Below are 21,581 nucleotides of genomic sequence, written 5' to 3'. Positions count from 1 at the left end.
GGAGTGGTGTTTCCTCCCTGTCAGTTCAAATTCTGGTGAACCTATTACACAGAGTAGAAGTGGCAAGTTAGACTGTTTTACTCTTCATATAAGTCTGTCTTCTGACTTGTAGAAAAATGTGGAATAAAGTGATTTTTAACATTTAAACTGGTGTTGGTGTTATTTAATCTGTTTCATCAACTCTGAGATTTTGTTATACAAGGAGATCACTAGCAGCAGGTGAAGATTTTAGTCTTCCCTTTGTTAATTTCTCTTACCTAATTCAATTCTTGAAATTGGGTATATTGCTAATTAGCAGTGTAGCTTTTTCATTTGGAAAGTTGAATGCTAACTTGAGAATCAGATTCTTAACTGCCTATTTTCATTTCTTAACTTTCATCAAAACTTGCTGCATAACAAAACATCTTAATCACTGGTATCTTCCATGTTAGGCTAGTTCCATGCATCCTTAGTTTTCTTTCCTTTATTAGAATCAGTTGGCAGCGTCATAAAAATAGGAGGGTGTTACCACTTTATTCCTGTTTATCTTTGTCAGCCGATGGTCAGGGCAGTGAGTGGGGGGGTGTGTGTGTGCGCGCGCTATACACCTGAGACTTCAACTGCTGAGACCGGGGTCCCTTGTAGTGGGCAACCTGGAGGAGGTTGACGAGCGCCCCAGTAAGCTTGCAGGGAGAGCTTATTACACTTCAGACTTTAGCTGCTAGAATCTGTGATTCCTTCGCAGCGGGCAGCCTGGGGGAGGCTGAGAAGTGCCCCAACGGATCTGCCACCTCGGAGTGACACACATCCAAACGCCCAAGCTCTCCCTATATCTGTCCCTTAAGACCGGCTGAAGTTCTTTTAAATTGTTCCTGGTTCTGTTACAGCAACTGAAGGAGTCAGGTTAAAGCTTAAACAGTTACAGGTTTATTGAGGAAGCTTATAAATCATATGGTTGCAATGGCTATTCTATTTCTTAACTGCTAGCAAAATATAGATCTTAAAAATGGTTACAAAGAAGATAAAGATAGGAAAAACAGAAATAATAGTACCAAGTAACAGCTTAACTTTTAAAGAGCTCTAAGTCTGTGTACACTTAAGACAGAGGACCACATCCAGGTACAATTTTTACCCCCTTCTGTGCCTCTCGACTCCAGCGTGTCAGGCCAGGGCCGGTCCCTCAATTCCTAGGAAAGACGAAAATACGAGGTAGGCGTCCCCATTGAACCTCGGGAGGTCAAACACCTAACCCGACCAGCAGGTAGAGGGTAGAATGACACTCAAAAGTGAGTGTGCTGCTGTACCCATCTTTAGACCCAGGGGGTCACGTATTTCTCTTTCTTATCTGTGATGCCAAATGGTGCTGGTCTGCCTTTTGTGAGACCAGTTCTTACAAGGGAGTTGTGAACTTAATTTACACTTGTAAGAGAGAGTTGAGAGGATTAAACTGGAAGTACTGGAGATTCTTTTCTCAGTGGGGGATTCCTCTCCCAGGGACGGCTGTGTGTTCGTATCAACATGGGTGCCAGCCAGGCACTTCTCGCAGCCTGGAGGCCAGCTTATTGCCTTAATCGTTCTCTCCTCATATCCATGTTTTCAGCTTCTCAGGATCAGATGAGCCAGCATAGACTATGCTGATTTTATTGCTCCTTCTCTGCCCTGTATGCTTCAGGAACCTCAGAGAGGCAAATAAGATGGATGTGATTGGGGGCGGCGGGGAGGTCTGTCTGGCTACAATCTGAAGTACAAACTTCCAGAAAGCTTAGTCTCAGAGGAGTTACATCCTTGATCTTGCTAAAAATGACTGTTCCAAAATAAAAAGCAGGAAAGGAGTGAAGGGACTATTGTTTCCCAAACTCAATGGCTGTGTCTAGACTGGCCAGTTTTTCCAGAAAATCAGCCGCTTTTCTGGAAAAACTTGCCAGCTGTCTACACTGGCCGCCTGAATTTCCGCAAAACCACTGACTTTCTACTGTAAGAAATCAGTACTTCTTGTGTAAATACTGTTCTCCTCCCATTCGGGCAAAAGACCCTTTTGTGCAAAGCTTTTGCGCAAAAGGGCCAGTGTAAACAGCTCAGATTTGTTTTAAGCAAAAAAGCCCCGATCGCCAAAATGGCGATCGGGGCTTTTTTTGCGGAAAAGCGCGTCTAGATTGGTACGGACACTTTTCCGTGAAAAGTGCTTTTGCGGAAAAGCGTCCGTGCCAATCTAGACGCTCTGTTCCGAAAATGCTTTTAACGGAAAACTTTTCCATTAAAAGCATTTCCAGAAAATCATGCCAATCTAGAAGCAGTCAATATCTGCTGTTTAAAGGACTCTAACAAGGCATGTTTTGACATCTGGCCCTCCCTGTAAAATATGTTTTGATATTTCTGGAGAGAAGGTAGGTCTGGTCTTTTCAGCACAACACTTGTTTTCATTATAGTTAATTGGACATGGATCATTTTAATTTGTAATTCTTAGCTAATCAGAAAATTAGAACACGCTTCAACTTTGGAAGTTCTTTGCTGGTGGGCTCTTCAGAAGGGCCTAGTTCCTGCCCATGACTGATGACTGTAATTCAGCCTACAAAACTTGAAATGGGCTAACTTACATATCTTGCTTTGAGAAATAGGGGTATGGTAATATGGCAGAAGAAGCACTTCTCCCTTTTTGTACTTAAACTCTTTTCTTTGTATGGATCATCTTGTACGTAACTAGAGCAATAAACATCCTAGACCTTTACTTTTTGATAAATAAATCTAGAATTGATTGATAATAGCATAGTATCTATCTATACAATACTATTGTATTTATAATCCAAGATGTAACTTCACCCCAACACTTTAAATTTCTTCAATGTTCATTGGTTATGTAGAGATGTGCAACAATCTCGCATGTTGTTTTTATAGTCATGGTCTACAGAAGTTCTTCTCCTGTCGAGGAATTGCAATAGCTGTTGACTATTTCTGGAAACGTGGCCACAGAAACATTACGGTGTTTGTTCCACAGTGGAGAACAAGACGTGATCCTAACATCAAAGGTGAGGCAAATAATGTCCTGCTTTCTTTTCTTTTGGCTTCATTCTAGTTAACTCTTTCCAAGTTGCGTAAGATCAGTCATAGAAATGTAATTGATAAGTAACCTAATTTTGAATTGCTATAAGTAACTGACATTCCTGTAAGTTTTACATTTCTCTGACTTTTATAGAATCACTTGACAATATCCAGTTAGGAATTATGTACTTTATTTTGTAATATGGTACAGAAATTACCTGTTCATGAATATCAAAATATTACTTAAATTATTGCAATCCAAAAGTAGTCACGTATCACTGTTCAGCATCTTAAAATTTGTGTAGTTTGAGAAACCTTTCCAAGTTTGCTCACTAGAGTTACAGACTATCCTTTGAAGATCTGAATATTTGTTTCAGTAGGACGCATCTTTATAAGAGATAACAAGGTAAAAACACATTTTCTAACATAAGGTCAAACTTTAGGTGCTCCCATAGTCTCTAACTTTAATTTGTGTGAAAACTACCAACTGCCTTGTCTTCGGTAGGATTTTAATTCATGGTAGTTAGTGTGATTTAACACACCTTTTTTCTTAGTAAAGGCAAGGCCTTAATGCTTAGAAGTCTTCAAATCACCGCTTCACCTTTACGCCACCATTCTCAACCTTTTAAAAAAATCATTCTCACCTCTTCAATAACTTAAATAACGAGTAATCCTGTGGCATGTTAGGCTGTGTCTAAACTACACCCCTCTGTTGGCAGAGGGATGCAAATAAAGCACTTTGCAAGTACAAATGAAGCAGGGATTTAAATATCCCGCGCTTCATTTTCATAATCCCATCATAGTGCTGTTTCGATCAAGTGCCATTTCGAAACAAATTGCGGTTTAGCCATGGTTCTGCCGACAGTGGGGTGACTTTTCGACAGATCCTGTACTTCTCATTTTTTGAAGAGTACAGGATCTGTTGAAAAATCATCCCGCTGTTGGCAGAACAGCAGCTAAACCGTGGTTTCATTTTCAAAATGGCGCTTGATCGAAACAGCACCATGACAGGATTATGAAAATGAAGGGCGGGATCACTGCTCTACAGCCAAAATGCTTCTGAAATAAATGTAGTCAAACTTTACTAATTCTGGGTCACTGAGAACAAAAATTATGCTTAAAATTGTTGATTGGCTCTATTTTTCAAGATATGCTATTGGGTCAGTATATACGACTCTTGACTTGCGAATGGCGGAAGATAAGTGAGTTATAAAGGGAAAGGATCTCAATTTAAACCAGAAATGACTAAAATACATCTTTGACTGGATCTATGAATAAATCTATGGCTGGGTTTGGACAGTACTTGCTTTTTAGGCAAAACAATGAATGATGCAATCTGAGGCTGGTATTGCGTCATACATGATATGAATTGCATCATGTTATTCCTAGAAGTCATGGATGATGCAGTAATAACGAAGCTTACATCACTCTGCTGAACAAATTGCCCTATATCAGCTCTAGAAATCCTATAGTGTCATGCTCTCTTATTTGTCAGTGTTTGATTTTGCAAAGGGACACATTTCTGTTTAGCCAAAGTGAGCAGAAATGCCTCGTACTTGTGTGAACAGTGCAGATAACTTCTGCTATGTTTGTGGTGAAGTGACTTTTGCATCACAAAAAGGCTTTCTTAACCATAGTGGTTATACTGCGCATCACCTTTATTTTGGCTGCAAAATTGGAGATCAGGACAAGAGGTGGGCCCCACACACATGCTGCAACACTTGTGCAACAAATCTTCACCAGTGGTTGAACAGGAAAAGGAAATCTATGCCTTTTGCAGTGCCAATGATTTGGAGAGAGCCAACAGATCACGTCAGCAATTGTTACTTCTTCATTATCCAAACATTCCATCAGCTATACACCCAGTACCCCACGGAGAAGGACTGCCCGTTCCTGATGCACCAGAATCATTCTCACTTGAGTCAGACAAGGAAGAGGATGAAACTTCTGGTCCTGAACCATCAATGTCACAGGACCCACATTTTCTCCCATCCTCCTCCTCTGAACCACACCTCATAACACAAGGTGAACTGAATGACCTTGTCAGGGATTTGGAACTACCCAAGAGTAAGGCAGAGCTGTTGGGCTCCAGACTACAGCAGTGGGAACTCCTGGCAGGTGATGTTAGGGTTTCCATGTTCCGTGACTGTCAAAAGGATCTTGTCCCATTCTTCTTCATGAAAGGTGATCTTGTAGCCTGCAACAACATCGATGGTGTGATGGTAGCCCTCAACATCGTTCATGATCCAGATGAGTGGAGACTGTTTATTGATTCATTGAAGACTAGTCTTAAAGCTGTTTTGCTGCATAATGGCAATGTGTTGCCATCAATTCCAGTTGGTCATGCAGTCCATATGAAGGAAGCCTATGACAACATGAAACAACTTTTGAAGTGCATAAACTATAACCAACATCAGTGGCAGCTTTGTGGCGATTTGAAGGTTGTTGCTCTCTTGCTTGGTCTGCAGACTGGATACAGAAAGTACTGCTGTTTTCTCTGCGAATGGGATAGTCATGCAAGAGATTCCCACTATATCAAGATAGATTGGCCACTCCGACCGTCATTGGAGCCTGGGAGGAAAAGTGTTCAACATCCACCACTTGTTGAATCAAGGAAGATTTTGTTACCACCCTTACACATCAAGCTGGGTCTGACGAAGAACTTTGTCAAGACCATGGACAAAACACAAGCAGCTTTCAAGTACCTCCGTGGAAAATTTCCATGGTTAAGTGAAGCTCAGATAAAGAAAGGTGTTTTTGTTGGTCCTCAGATTCGTGAACTTCTTCGAGATGATACATTTGACCATGCACTGCGTGGCAAGGAAAAGACGGCATGGAAAGCCTTCCAGTTAGTGGCAATAAATTTTCTTGGAAACAACAAGGCAGACCACTACAGGTTGTTGGTGGAAAACCTCCTCAAGGCATACAAAAGCCTTGGTTGCAACATGTCACTAAAGATACATTTTTTGCGCACTCATCTAGATTTTTTTTTTTTCCACCGAACTGCAGAGCAGTGAGCGACGAGCATGGCGAGCGATTTCACCAGGACTTTGCAACAATGGAGAAACGCTATCAGGGCAAATGGAGCCCATCAGTGCTTGCAGACTATTGCTGGATAGTGACAAGAGATGCTCCATTTAATGAATACAAGATTTTTAAAATGTTACATAAACAGGACAGGTGAAATATTATCATGTAAAGCACGATAAACACATGAAAAGACCTACGTTTACAATTTATGATTAAAACTCTACTGTCTACACAATATACATAGACGTAAAATGTAAAAACTTAAATATCTTGGAAACAGTAGCCAATCAGTTGTTTTAATTGTCATATTTGAATTCAGCACATCAAAATACATAATGAATAGCACATTTTATCTCTGAAAGTGCAAATGAAGCAGGGATTTAAATATCACTGGTCTGCACTTTTTTAGAAGTCGTCTGTTTCAAAGTGCTTTATTTGCATCCCTTTGCTGACAGAGGGGTGCAGTGTAGCCATAGCCTCTGAGACTAACAAATGGATCATGAGCAGTGTTCCCTGTAAGATGAGCGCTTGGGCGGCCACCCAGGTGAAATTCAGGTGCCACTCAGTTGATTAGCAGAGCGCTCACAGACGCCCACTGCCAGCAGAATGTGTTTCTATTGGTGGTGCACATCTTCACATGCCTTGGTGCGCATAACACATTTTAATCTGCACATGGAAGTTAAAAATTAGAGGCAACATTGGTCATGAGCTTTCGTGGGCAAAACCCACTTCATCAGATGAGTGGGTTTTACCCATGAAAGCTTATCAGCTAATATATTGATTAGTCTAAGGTGCCAAAGAACTGCTCATTGTTTGTAACTTTACAAACTAACATGGCTACCCCTCTGACATTTGAAATTTTTAAGTTATTTATAAGACTGAGTTAGCTCATCCTAAAGACAATTCTGTGAAGTAAAGAAGCAGTAGCTTCACTTAGGAAAATTAAAGCAGTCAGTTAATGGAGCTTAAAATCAAGCTACCTATTAGATGCCTAACTTAAGCACTCTGCTTTGAAACCTTTTTAGTCTGATGTGCCATATATGGAAAGAGGTTTTAGTGACAGCAGTTCTGGGCTCCAGGGCTGAACAGTCAATGGGTTCCTGATTGTGCCCAGTGAGCTGCCAGCTGTGCTGCTGAGTGCACTCTTGCAGCATGGCCAGGGCTTTCACATGCTCCTCTGCTGCCTTCACTGCCAGTACCACCCTGTACGTGCTAGGAGCCTTGTGGAACACCTGGGCACATGGGTGGCAGGTGTAATAGGCCAGATTTCATTGTAACATTTTTCCTTAATTATGGCCTATGCAAGTTCTGGGGAAGTTGATGAGACAATATGTGCTATTCCACTTCCTAGACTCTGGGAGATTACTGAGAAACCCAGGAAGCTGAGTAGCAAATTCCACCTCCTCAGCTGCCCCATGCAGATTCTGGGTTGTAGCAAACTCATCCTTGTAGAGAGGCTTTTCCCTGAAGCAAAGAAAGCTATCTGGTTGAACATAATTTGTTTACAAATCCATGCTGACTGTTACTTTATCACCTTATCTTTCAGATTTTTGCAAATGACGATTCCTTAATTATTTGTTCCGTTATCTTTTGTGGCACAGAAGTTAAGCTGAGTGGTCTGTAGTTTCCTAGGTTGTCCAAACAAATTGTAAAATTTACTGGAAATCACTTGTCTGGAATCCACCTCTAATTGAAATGCCAAACAACATCCATGGTAAAAGTTCTTCCAGCTTTAACTATTTACCATGTATTCATTAGCAACACAAGATATTTGTTAAAAATCATTAAGATTGCAGTTTCCAGATATCTACAACATCCAAAACAGTTATGCTGTTAATAGAATCCTTTTCTTTTTTTCTTAAGCCATTAACCCTCCAATGTGAACTTTGCTTGAAATGTAACCATTCAAATGTCAAGATCTGGTTCTATCCTCATGCTTTTGCTCCAGTGTTCATTTACTAAAGCTCCAATTCTGCAAATACCTATGCATGGGAGCCCTCTGCATGCAGATCTCTTTGAAGGACCAGTATCTAAGACTAAGATGATGTTTTCATGTTGTTTACCTTGTGACATCAATTAAAAATGAAATCAGGTTTCTTTTAACCTTTGATTTCCTGTATTTCATCTACAAGATCACGCCCTTGTAGCCACATCCCCTCCCCCGCAATGTCCCGAAATTCCAGCAACCCACCAGAAATCTTGACCCAGCCATGAAGCCTGTTTGAGCCCCTCAAGCCCCCACAGAGACTTCTTTCACTAGCCCAGCCTGGGGCTGGGAGAGTCTTCTCTGTCCCAGGCAACTGCAATCCAGCTCCTGTGTTCCACACGCTGCTCCCTGCCTTGGCAGGCAGTCCAGCTGGACTTTGACACTACAAACTCCTCGTCCTTCTGGCCTTGACCTATCCCCTATTTCTCCCATCACCTCCTCTTCAACTTCTGGTCCAGGTCAGGAGGCACCTAATTAGGGGAGCCAGCCTGCAGGGCTTCCCTAGCTAGGTGTGGTGCCCTGCACTCTCTCTTATGCAACAGGCACGTCCAACCCAAGCCTGGAGCGGGAGTGGAGTTGTGACTGGCCCAGAACTCTTCTGTCTGGGAGGGAGCGTCTCTCATGCAGGCTCCACCTGTTGCTTAAGCCGAGATGATGTAAAAGGGTCTGGGGTTCCCTGCCACCTCTATCACACCAATAGCAGTGCTGAGGGCCCTAGCCCATTTAAATAGCCTGGCCCTCTGGGAAATTGCCATTTGTCTCCCCCCACTTCTGGTGGCAGGCCTGAGAGGCACATTAGAATTTAGGAACTTAAGAGCCATTGGCTCCATCCATTTCACGCTTAAAAGCAGTAGTCCATTTCTAAGCTGTAGCATGCTACCTAGGTAGAAAGTAGATATTGTTAGCAGCAGATACGCTGTTTAGTACGTTAGAGACTAGATGTAAATTCTGGAAATAAACACTTTAAAGAGGAAAGCTTTGCCTTTAAAACTAACTATTTGTTTTACCCTTTTAACAGAGCAGCATTTCTTAACACAGCTCCAGGATGTTGGAATATTATCTCTAACTCCTGCAAGGATGGTATTGGGAGCAAGAATTGCTGCTCATGATGACAGGTATGGAGGATAGGAGTTAAACTCTTTACCAGATACACAATGACATTGTCATACCTCTTGACAGTTTCATGTCTTGGAGGTGTTCTCTGTCTTTGTGTTCAAGTATTTAAATGATCTTTACTTCCTTGTACACGTTCTGCTATCAGAATGTCAGACCGATCAGCATTTTCAATGGCATTATATGTAGACAAAACCTTAGCAATTGTAAACTATAATCGTTCATCATTGCATGATATGGTAGCTTTTCCGTTAAAACTTGTCATGGATTATAGCCTCTCTAAGGACAATAGACAAGTTGACAAGTTTTGTGTAAGTACATCTCAACAAGTGATTTATTTATAACCCCTTTGAGTTGTGGAGAGATACACATGTATCGAGATCTGTGCTCATTTGAAATAATATGTAAATACTACTGAGACTTTTTTGACTGATCTCTTTTCTACCTTCCAGCCTCTAAGACGAGGTGGAAGAGACAATAGATTTGCTACCATGTGCTTGAGTTACACAGGTTGCATATGTTCAGATGTTAACTCTGTACAACTTGGTGCATTTGAGGTGATCATAGGCTTAGAGTGCCATATGGTGGCAAACAATCCATAAAGGCTGTTAATGTCAAACTTGCATGCTGATTTTATTTAAAAATGCATGAACAAAATACCGGTTATTTTAAACACCACCTCCAGCCATGAAGTTCTGGGGAAGTCTTTAACCAGATTTCTTACTGTATTACAAGTTGGGAGTTTCTTTCCATACTTAGCTTTCTTAATCATTGCCAGATTTCTAATAGTCTCTCAAGCCCTGGACACTAGTTAGAAGAGCTGACATGCTAGAAAAGTTTTTGGTTTGGGTTTGTTTAGTCGGCTAACCCTTTAAAATTTTGGGAAGACAAGCAGCTAGCCATTTGGAAACTAGCTTTTTTGCTGCATCTCCTTACTTCCCTTGCTTCCTCCTTCCCAGCTGGTAAGAATTCTACCTTTTTTGGTTTTCTCCCAACTAAGAGGATTGCATGTTCTTTCTCATTGAGAATGCCTGATGTTGCTGAATATACAGTTGAATCATTTATGTGCTCAATTTGTAAGCTTTTTAAACATGAAAATAAAATTAAATGCACCAGCATGTTTTAGTTTAAGTAACCAACCCCTTTGCCCCCATTTCTCCCCCCCCCCCCAAAAAAAACCACACTAATGCAAAGTTGTCAGAAAAGTAAAAGGTACAAAAAGTAGGTAATCTGTATCTGTTCTCACTGTAGTTCTTTTGGGCTATATTATATTATCTCACATGCTCCAACTTATGCCTTTAAAATAGGGATGTTAGAAGCGGGTATTTTACTAATTGTGTAGTTGATATGATTTTGTAATTAGTCAATAAGAAAAGGCGTTCAGTCCCAGCTTGTGCCAGGTCCAGGAGCTACCCCCAGCTGTGGCTCTGCAGTTTAAATGTATGTAATAAGAGCCAGGCTGCTTGCCTGCCTGACTCTTATTATGTTTAAATTGCAGAGCTGCAGCGGGGATTGGGGTCCCCACCGGTGCAGTAGCATGGGGAAGCGGCACTGCGCAGATAGTGCTGGGGGAAACCAGCTTTTAAGTCAGCTCCCCCCAGCAGTGGCTCCTGTTTCCCTGATATAGTGCCTGAAGGGGGCGGGGGAGAATGTGAGTCATTAACTCGACTGCCCAATAATTCTAGGCTAGGCTTATCGGGTTGTTGACTGCTCAACTACTCGCTTACATCCCTACTTTAAAATTTAACAGCATTTATTATAATACAAAATACTGTCTACTTTCAGTAGAAAGAATTCTGGTTGCCGTGGAAATCAGAGTATCACATTGAGTTTACTTGTGTGTGTGGGGGAGGGGGGAGAAGCAACTTGAGAATAATTTTATTATTTTATAACTATGTACATCCAAAATATTTCATAAGCTGTGTTTAATATAACAAAGTGGACCAGTTTATTTTCAGAGGAATAAATAATGTATGTACTTTCAAAATGGTTCCTATATTTCTTGCATTAATTTTAATCTTAATTATGAAAAGGCTGTATTACTCATTGATAAAACAGCTGGTAAAATAGGCATGTACAATGGTAGTAATGCAATGGGGCTGAAGTATTATCCTGTTGCTCAAGGGGAAACAGTGGATTAGCCAAAAAGGAATGTCTGGAAATGGACATCAGTTGAACTGTGTAATGATGTTTCAACTTTACTAGTTTATTTTAGACATGCAGCTTTATTTACCTCTACATACACTTGTAAGCCTGTAATTCAGAGTTCTCATTTAGCATTTCTGCAATAACTACTAGCACCAAACCCTTAACTTAAACCTACCTGAGTAAGCAGTGTTGCTTCCAATTAGCTGAGTGTTGGGCTTTGATTTTTTTTTTTAATTGTTTGAGGTTAACCAGTCCCTCTTTTTAAAAGGTTAAAAATGGGTATTTACATTAGTAGGACTATACCGTCTAATTAGGGAAGACTCTTGTATGACTTTGGGTGCTTGTTTTCTAGCTGATGTGAATGACTTTGGTTAGAGCTAAGATGAAAAAATAATGTAACTGTCTTTGAAACTAATTTTGTTGTAGATTTTTGCTGCATCTTGCTGATAAAACTGGAGGTATTATTGTTACCAATGATAATTTCAGAGAATTTGTGACGGAATCGTATTCTTGGAGAGAGATTATTCAAAAAAGGTAATCCTGTGGATTTATTCAAACCCTAAAAGATAGTTCCTAGTCTTATATTCCAGATGCCCTTAATACAATTTTTTAAATAAAATATTGACAAACTTTAGCAATACCATACCCGACATCCTGCTCCCAACAACTCATCCCCATTTTTAAATACTGGGGGCAAAAGGGCACATCTGAAAGTAGTCCATTTTTGGGCTGTTTTAGGCAGAGGTGGGAACAAAATCTGAAGCGCTCACACACTCATCCCGCCAGTATTCCCTCTCATTGAAGATGCATGGTTAAATAATTTGAGAACCTTTGCTAATTTCAGCTATGCAACTGTGGCATAGGGAGCAAGGAAGTTTGTCAGATAAATAGGTCCTAAGCATTTAAGGCTTTGCTGGCCAAAACCAGTAGCTTTATTTGGAATTTCACAGATCACCGACCTCAGATTTTTGTAGTGAGATACTTCATTTATCAGATAGGTCATTACATGTTTAAGAAGCTTAGATTATGGGTCCACTGCAGTCTAATCTTGAAGTGACAAAGGTATACCGTAAATTACCCATTTTGGTGCTGAATTGTACCTAGCTCATTTTGATGGGAAAAAATGCAATGGCCAATGCCATATGAGAGGAGAAAAGCCATACTGCAGGTACAGTCTGGACCTCCCTGGACGGACACCCTTGGGACCTGACTGGTCCCAGATGAAGGGCTTTTCTATACTGGAGAGGTCATTTCAGGCCCCTCTCCTCCAGCTAAGCTCAGCTATGCCCCAACCCCACGCTCCTCCCCTCTCTCCCTCCGCCCCGAAGCTCAGCTAAGCTGCTTGCCAGCTCATAGAATACTAGAACTGGACAGGACCTCAAGAGATCAAGTCCAGTCCCCTGCCCTCATGGCTTGAAGCCCGCTTGCATCAAGCACAGTTTAGATCGTCCCTGATAGATGTCTGTGCAACCTGCTCTTAAATATCTCCAGTGATGGAGATTCCACAGCCTCCCTAAGCAATTTTTTCCAGTGTTGAACCACCCCTGACCGTTAGGAAGTTTTTCTTAATGTCCAAACTAAACCTCCCTGTAGTCTAAGCCCATTGCTTCTTGTCCTATCAGAGGCCAAGGAGAACAATTTTTCTCTCTCCTTCTTGTGACACCCTTTTAGATACAGGCAGTCCCCGACTTATGCGGATCCGACTTATGTCGGATCCGCACTTACGAACGGGGCTTTCTTGCCCCGGAGGTCGAGGTGGCGGATTGCTACCTGCGAGCTCCAGGGCGCGAGAGCCCCGTTCGTAAGCTGCTCCGGTGCCCCTGGTCTGCTGGAGACCGTCTCCAGCAGACCAGGGGCACCGGGCGGGTTCCCGCGCTTCTGAGGCTTTGCCAGAGCAAAGCCTCAGAAGCACGGGAACCCGCCGCCGCTGCGGCTTCAGTCCCAGTGCCTGTGGTCTGCCAGGGACCGTCCCCAGCAGACCACAGGCACCGGGACTGAAGCCGCAGCGGCGGCGCAGCACCCCGCTGCCGCTGCGGCTCTGCTCCCGTGTCCCTGGTCTGCTGGGGGGGGGGGGGGGGGGGCGCAGCTAGTGTTTTGGACCCTGGGGCAGAGCAGCTGGGGCACTGCCGATTGGTCCTGCAGCGCCGCTCTGGGCACTACTGGACCAACCCGGCAGCACCCCAGCTGCTCTGCCCCAGGTCCTGATTCAGCCGCTGCTGGTCAGTTTCAGCAGTGGCTGAATCAGGACGCCTGGGGCAGAGCAGCTGGGGTGCTGCTGGGTTGGTCCAGTAGCGCCGAGGAGTGGTGCTACTGGAGCAACCCAGCAGCACCCCAGCTGCTCTGCCCCAGGCGTCCAAGTCAGCCGCTGCTGAAACTGACCAGCGCTGACTACAGGAAGCCCGAGGCAGAGTTGCTCTGCCCAAGGCTTCCTGGAAGCAGCCGCTGATCAGTTTCAGCAGCAGCTGACTTGGGGACGCTTGGGGTTCTTAAGTTGAATCTGTATGTAAGTCAGAACTGGCGGTCAGTTTCAGCAGCGGCTGAATCTGGACACCAGTTCCGACTTACATACAGATTCAACTTAAGAACAAACCTACAGTCCCTATCTTGTACGTAACCCGGGGACTGCCTGTAATTGAAAACTGGTATCACGTCTCCCCTCAGTCTTCTCTTCTCTAAATTAAACAAGCCCAATTGCTTCAGTCTTCCCTCATAGCTCATGTTTTCTAGGCCTTTAATCATTTTTCTTGCTCTTTTCTGGACCTTCTCCAATTTTTCCACATCTTTCTTAAAATGCTGTGCCCAGAACTGGACACAGTACTCCAACTTTGACCTAATCAGTGCAGAGTAGAGCTGAAGAATGACTTCTCATGTCTTGCTCACAACTCTCCTATTAATGCATCTCAGAATCTTTGCTGCTTTTTTTTTTGTTTGTTTGTTTGTTTGTTTCTGCAACAGGGTCACACTGTTGACTCATATTTAGTTTGTAGTCCTCTGACCCCTAGGATTCCTTTCTGCAGTACTCCTTCCTAGTACTCCATCACTTTCCATTCTGATTGTTCCTTCTGGAGTACTTTGCATTTGTCCTTATTAAACTTCATCCTATTTACCTCACATCATTTTTCTTGTTTGTCTAGATCACTTTGAATTAAGACCCTATCCTCCAAAGCACTTGCAACCTCTCCTAGCTTGGTATCATCTACAGACTTAATAATCATACTGTCTATGCTATCAGCTAAAGCATTGAAGAGATCCAGTCCCAAAATAGACTTTTACGGCACTCCACTTGTTATGCCCCTCCAGCATGATTGTGAACCATTAATAACTACTTTCTGAGAACGGTTATCCAGCCGATTATGCACCCACTTTATAGTAGCCCCATCTAGGTTGTATTTCCTTAGTTTAATGATAAAAAGGTCATGCAAGACCATATCAAATACTTTAATAAAGTCTAGGTATACCAAATCCACCACTTCTCCCTTATCCACAAGACTTGTTATCCTATCAGAGAAAGTTTTCCGATTGGCTTGACATGATTCGTTCTTTACAAATCCAGGCTGGCTGCTATCTATCACCTTATTATCTTCCAGTTGTTTGCAGATGAATTCCTTAATTACTTGCTCCATTATCTTCCCTGGCACAGAAGTTAAACTGATTGGTCTGTAGTTTCCTAGGTGGTTCTTATTTCACTTTTTATAAATGGGCACTATATTTGCCCTTTTCCAGTCTTCTGGAATCTCTCCAGACTACCATAACTTTTCAAAGGTGATAGCTAAAGGATCAGATACCTCCTCTATCGGCTCCTTGAGTATTCTAGGATGCATTTCAGGCACTGTGACTTGAAGATGTCTAGCTTTTCTAAGTAATTTGTAATTCTTTTTTTATTTTGAACTTTTAAATCTACACCATTTCCATTTGCATTCACTGTTAGGCATCTTGTCACCATCAATTTGCTTGACAATAACTAAAACTAAAGTCTTTAAGCACCTCTGCCATTTCCAAATTTCCTGTTACTGTTTCTTCCTCTTCACTGAGCAATGGGCCTGCCCTATCATTGGTCCTCCTCCTTGCTTCTAATATACTTATATGTCTTGTTTCCCTTTATGCCTCTAGCTAGTCTGAGCTCGTTTTGTGCCTTTACTCCTGCATACTTGTTTGCTTATATTCATCCTTTGTAATTTGACCTAGTTTCCACTTTTTATGACTCCTTTTCAATTTTTTAGCTCATATAAGATCTCCTGGTTAAGCCAAAGTGGTCTCTTACCCTACTTTCTATCTTTCCTATGCAGTGTAATAGTTTGCTTTTGGGCCCTTAATAATATCCCTTTGAAAAACTGAAAAACTTCCTTTAATTCCCCCCCCCCCCCCCCCCCTTAGTCTTGCTTCCCATGGGACATTACCTACCAGCTCTCTGAATTTATTAAAATCTGCCTTCCTGAAATCCGTTGTCTCTATTTTGCTGTTCCCCCTCCTACCATTCCTTAGAATCATGAACTCTATGATTTTATGATCACTTTTAACCAAGCTGCCTTCCACTTTTAAATTCTCAACCAGTTCCTCCTCCCTATTAGTTAAAATCAAGGACAGCTTCCCCCCAATAGCTTTCTCAACTTTCTGAAATAAGAAATTGTCTCCAGTGCAGTTCAAGAATGTAGTGGATAATTTATACCCTGCTGAGTTAATTTCCCAACATATGTCTGGATAGTTGAAGTCCTCCATCACCACCACATCCTGATCTTGGGTGATTTTGTTATTGTTGTTTAAGAAAAGCCTCATCCACCTCTTCTGGCTGATCTGTAGTGGACATCTAGCATGACATCACCCTTGTTTTTTTTAGCACTTTTAACCTAACCCAGAGACTCTCAACAAGTCTGTCTCTTATGTCCAAATGTATACATTTTTAATACATAAGGCAACACCACCTCCTTTTTTCCCCTGCGTATCCTTCTTGAGTAAGCTGTACCCTTCTATACCAATATTCCAGTTGTGTGTATTATCCTGCCAAGTCTCTGTGATATCAATTATGTCATAGTTGTGTTTCTTTATTCGCACTTCACATTCTTCCTGCTTATTCCCCATACTCCTTGCATTTGTACACAGGCATCTAAGATACTGATTAGTTTTTTGTCCCCCAGTTCTGCCTTGTCTCTCTTTTATCTCTATTATAACCCATGCTCCCTCCCTTCTGACCCACTCCCAGGTCTCCATGTTTTTCACTTACCTGTAGGCTTTGGTCACCTGCCTCCGATGAACCTAGTTTACAGCCCTCCTCGTGGCATCCCCTTCCCCTCTCTGCAGCCTAGCTGAGCTGTGCACCGGCTCCTGGCGACCCCCTCCCCCCTGCAGTGTGCCAGGACTCTGATCCTGGAACATCTGTGATCATGCCGGACCAGAGAATCCCAGATTTTTGAGGTACAACCTGTATAATATACCAGCATATTTACTTGTAAACAACCTCCTTCAATAATTAACTTTTTGACTTCAAGTCAGTAAACAAATTCTAAAATCTAAATGTAAAATCTTCAATTGGTTGTCTCATATTAAATTTAATTTATACACCTGTTGTTCCATTTTTCTTTCAGGATCTAACCCCAAATCAATGAAAGGAAACCCCCTGGCATCAACAGACTTTTTTGAAACAGACCCTATATTCTTTTCCGAAGCCAAAGTACTAATAAGTAGCTTTTACTAGTTGATGTAAATAGGAAGAAGATTCTTAAATTGTGCAGGAATAATGTCTTTGATTATTTTATTTCAAGTTTTATTTAGTGTATATATAAATGCAGGAATGGTGGTGGATTTGCAACCAACTAACTTACATAAAAAACAATCTTTACACAAGACTAGTCAGCATCTAGTGTCTGTTTTCTGGAGACTGTCTATTATGGTCACAGGTCCCAGTCAGTTGTGTAGCTTGTGGTGATAGTTTGAATATACTGGCAAGGAGGAGGAGTTTCAACAAGTATAATAAAATATTCTGTAGCCCTCTCCTCTTCCTCACCAACTACATCCCATCAAATTCGTTTTGCAGTGGCCCAGACCTTTCCGTTTAAAAAATTAATGTAGTGTCAAATGGGGGGGCCGGGGGATGTCCATATATTCACCCATGAATTCATGATTTTGGAAGGGAATATCATTTTAGCTGTAGCAGAATAGAAGTTCATTGATCAGACTGCACTGATTCTGGCTATGGAATTAGGTGGATACCTGAAGTAGTTCAACATATTGGGCATGGTAGAGAGGTTGAAAAAATTGTATTGATAGTTATTTCATTACTATTTACTGTTGCAGGTTGCTCCAATATACATTTGCTGGGGACATATTCATGGTTCCTGATGATCCTTTGGGAAGAAATGGACCTAGATTAGAGGACTTCCTTCGGAGTGAAGGCTGTTCTAGGTATAGCAGTCTCTTCATTATGCTTTGAGAACCAGGGCTTATGAAGGGCAATAAATGCTTCATCTGAACCTGAAGCAATTAACTTAAAGTCACACTAAAAAAATACACTAAGAGCACTGGCTCTAAAGATTAATGTTCTTTTTTTATTACCTTAGTCTGATCAAAAAGTAGTGATGATGTTACATGCATCTAGCCAAGTTCTCAGAAGAAGCAAGACAAGTGCCTCAGCAACTTCCTCTGAGGTTTCATTGCGACAGCATTCACATAAATGTGGCAGTCCACATACTGGTTTGGTATTACACAAACCTGTTGATGCATAACTAGTAACTATAGTTCATCTGAATTGGTGGGAAACACGTGGTGGGCCATGGGGACTTGCTGGTTGCCGTATCCCGCAGCTCCCATTGGCCGCGGTCTGCTGATAAGAGATGTGGGCAACTGTACCTGTGGAAGCAAGGTAAACAACCTCCCTGGTGGCCTGCCAGCAGCTTACCCTGATGAGCTGTTTGCAGCCTGTGGGCTCCAGGTTACCCACCATTAATCTAAATATATCTTTGATCCCTTACTGATGATCAGCAGTTGGATGATAACACTACAGAAAAACTTGATAGACTTATTAATGGTATATTGTGCACAAGGGAGATGCAAAGCCTTTTTTTCCTATTTCTATTTTCATTTTCTAAGCTACTCAAGTTATTACATCATATTAACAACAATGTCTGCCAAGACTTCTGGAACTAAATGACTTTTTAATCTATTTTTAATCTTAAATTTTTTTTAAATGTATAGATTTTAAATATACTAACATAATTTAGGAAGATATTTAAAAATCAGATCTTCCTTAAAATTCCTGAAAAGACATGATTCCAAAGCTTGGTTTCTCCGTTACACCAGGTAATGACTTTTCTAGTCTCTAAAGCAGTGAAATGAATGCAGCTGCTTGAACAAATAAGTAGTGGTTATATTATCAGCATTTGGAATAGAAAGAGCCTGGATACAAGGGTTCTTGAGAATTAATCATAAACATTAAAATGAAAATACTACAATATTTATATTAATAATACATGCAACTCTTTAAAAAGTGACTTTTTTTAAAGATACCAATATAAAAATAGCTGTTGACTGATTCTCAGATCACGTGTGATAGTTTATGTAATAGACCGTTTTTAGGGGGAGGGGCTAAATCCATCTTGGCTATAAAAAGTAATACTGAAGTTAGTACGTGGCATTTTGTAAAAATGTTAAACTGATTACTTGAATGTTTTTTGCTGTATGTTGAACTCTCTTTATCTGTCTAAAATATGCATCTCAGCCAGTCATATCCAATGTCAATCCCTGTTACTGTCTTTTAGATTTCAGATTTGAAGTCCCCTACGTAGGCTATTGTACTTAATGTTTTCTATCACTTTGGAATCAACTAAACTGTGCATCTTTAATTGAAAACAATCTGAAGAATACTAGAATGTAGGGATTCACAGGCTTTATTTTACCTGTACTGCTTATATCCAGAACAGTACCACATCTTCCTTAATTTACTAGACATTTCACTTTTGTTCTCTAGAGATTTTCCATTATCACAAATAACTCTACCAACTGGGGGACTGCATTCTTCTGGGACCTCACACTTCATGCCAATACCCAAGTCATGCAGTAATAGACAACCTAAGACTGAAGTACGTGGCGGTCCTCCATCTGCCTGGCCTCCGTTGGAACCAAACTTTCCAAATGTACACACTGGTCTTACAATTCCCCCACAAAGATCTTCTACAGAAACAATACAGCTAAGGGAAGCGTTGACAAAAATATTTCCCGATTCTGAGCAGAGACAGAAGATTGATCGAATACTAGCTGAACATCCATTCATGAGAGACCTTAATGCACTGTCTGCCATGGTACTTGATTAAGTATAATACAAGGAGTTTACATTATGATTGATCTATCTAAACTTTGAATGTCAATGTGAAGAAACATGTTGCTGAGTGTCGAGTCACTTTATGAATATTCAACATTTAGTACTTTTATTTGTATAAAAGATATGAACTATTTTTATGCATATTCCTATGGTTTTCAAACAAACATTTTTGGTAACTTAAGTTATGCTGCTATTACAGATTTGTATTAACAATTTCTGCAAAAGAAAACAATTTTATTTGCCTCCTTGAAAATGTTTATTAAAGTAGTAGCAGTTCTATTTAGAATAGTGTATTTGCACTTGTTTCATAATTATCCTGGGGGGAGGGATGTCATATTTGGCCCACTCAGATTACAATATTTATTTTAAAATATAAGCTGAAAATGGCACCTCTTATAACCGTATACTATGTATGCACATTATCTCATTAGCATTAAGTACACACCTTCAGGTAGTTGTTTTTTGCCACCTGATTGGAATTGCTTATACTGTTATAGAATATTACATTTTGCCTGTATTGTAGAAGTAATACCATTAGGTGGCAGCTTGTATCCGTTAATGTATAACAACCAAGAAAAAGATTTATACCCATTGGCATTTCTGAATTTAATCAAAAGAACATACAAGCAAAGAGAACTAAATTGATAACCGAGAGCATGCTACTGCAGTACCATATAGGGAATAAATAGTGAGAGGACCATTTGAATATTATGTTATGACACACAAAAACCTCAGAGTATTGAGCTATTATTGCATGAGGCTAGGAAATAAACAGTAGTCTGTACACATGGGTGGGATTTTACTGCCTCTCTAGTTCAAAAGTAACTTTATTTTTAAAATGAAGTAGCTCACCTTGCTAATTCGAAGTGGGGGTTACTACCTTAAAGTATTCCCCCAAAGGAATGATATAGTCACTTGTGGAGGTACATTTGTTTTAACAGAAAAATTTAAAAGAACCACAACAGTTTGAAGATGCCAAGTAACTGATTTTTTTTAAATGGTCAGAAAGGATCTCTGTGACCAAAACGGGGGGGGAAAGGCTTTACACTATTATGTGCAATACTTCCTATATAAAATGTGCTAGTTATAAGTTCTTTTCAGTTTTGGTTACAAGTATTGTGGTCTCAATTAAAACAAAGCTGTATTTTTCTGCCATGTACCTAATCACCAGTCATCTTAACTAATTTTTTACTTTTCTTTTAAACTGTATTAATTGCTGGGTTGTTGATGACTAGAACTTCCCACAGCTAAAATTATCTGCTCGTAAAATCTTTGGCCTTCAAGAACATGTGGCCTTATTTTGGATTGGTGTACTGCTCTGGAGGCCCAAGAGGTGGTGTCAGTGCACAGACATGGAGCCTCGAAGCACTGTTGAAACAAGTAGCTCTAATTACTCACAATAGCAGCAGCTTGCTTTAAGGAAACGAGTAAGTTTGTTTACATAACTTTTTTTCCCTAGGTTTCTTAAAATTTACATGAATCAACTGAAAGAAAATGTGTCCAATGATTTATTAAAGTTAGCAAAATGATCTTGCTGAAGAGAGTGGTGGTTTTCAAGTCTGAATGCAAAATTACACATTTGATAGCTCTACTCTAGAGGGGGCTAGAATGTTCCACCAGCCTGTCAGAGTAGTGCTACCTAATCTTGTGACTTGTTTGAAGTTTCTCACCTCACTCAACCCTTTGGTTGCCTGCCATTCTTGCCCATCTCCATAGCAACTCAAATCCATTCTTGGAGGAGGAGGGGCTGGAGTAGAGATTAAAGAGCTCAGCAGTTCAGGAATAGTTGGCTCTCTCCTGTGAGCACTGGGGATGACATTCCTATTCCTCACTACTGCACCTGGAAAAGGTGTGGGTGGGGGAGGGGTGAAGAATTGCTGGAGCTGCAGTCCTAGCCTGGAAGAGAGATGGGGAGCATACTGCAGTGTGACTGGCCTGGAAGAGAATGAAGACCCCTAGGAGGAACCACAGTGAAGCTGG

At 41.1% G+C, this 21,581-nt stretch overlaps 1 protein-coding gene across 4 annotated transcripts in view; it reads left to right on the top strand.

Moving 5' to 3' along the window:
* The window catches only part of N4BP1 (NEDD4 binding protein 1), a 51,031-nt gene extending 29,891 nt beyond the window's left edge, over positions 1 to 21,140 (top strand). The window contains exons 3-7 of one of the 4 annotated variants that reach the window (XR_012906713.1): positions 2,872 to 3,002; positions 9,051 to 9,147; positions 11,720 to 11,827; positions 16,518 to 16,702; positions 16,873 to 17,620. Coding sequence is in view for 2 of the 4 variants with exons in the window: in XM_075940227.1 (XP_075796342.1) it covers positions 2,872 to 3,002; positions 9,051 to 9,147; positions 11,720 to 11,827; positions 17,582 to 17,689; positions 19,251 to 19,593 (787 nt within the window). In the remaining 2 variants the exon portion in view is untranslated. Of the gene's footprint in view, positions 1 to 2,871; positions 3,003 to 9,050; positions 9,148 to 11,719; positions 11,828 to 16,490; positions 16,703 to 16,872; positions 17,690 to 19,250 lie in introns of those variants that run through there. The other 3 variants (XR_012906712.1, XM_075940227.1, XM_075940228.1) reach the window with 3 other exon arrangements.
* Positions 21,141 to 21,581: the final 441 nt, after the last annotated feature.

The sequence above is a fragment of the Pelodiscus sinensis genome, chromosome 12 (assembly GCF_049634645.1).
Source record: "Pelodiscus sinensis isolate JC-2024 chromosome 12, ASM4963464v1, whole genome shotgun sequence".
NCBI lineage: Eukaryota > Metazoa > Chordata > Testudines > Trionychidae > Pelodiscus > Pelodiscus sinensis.
This window is presented reverse-complemented; position numbering and strand designations above follow the sequence as displayed.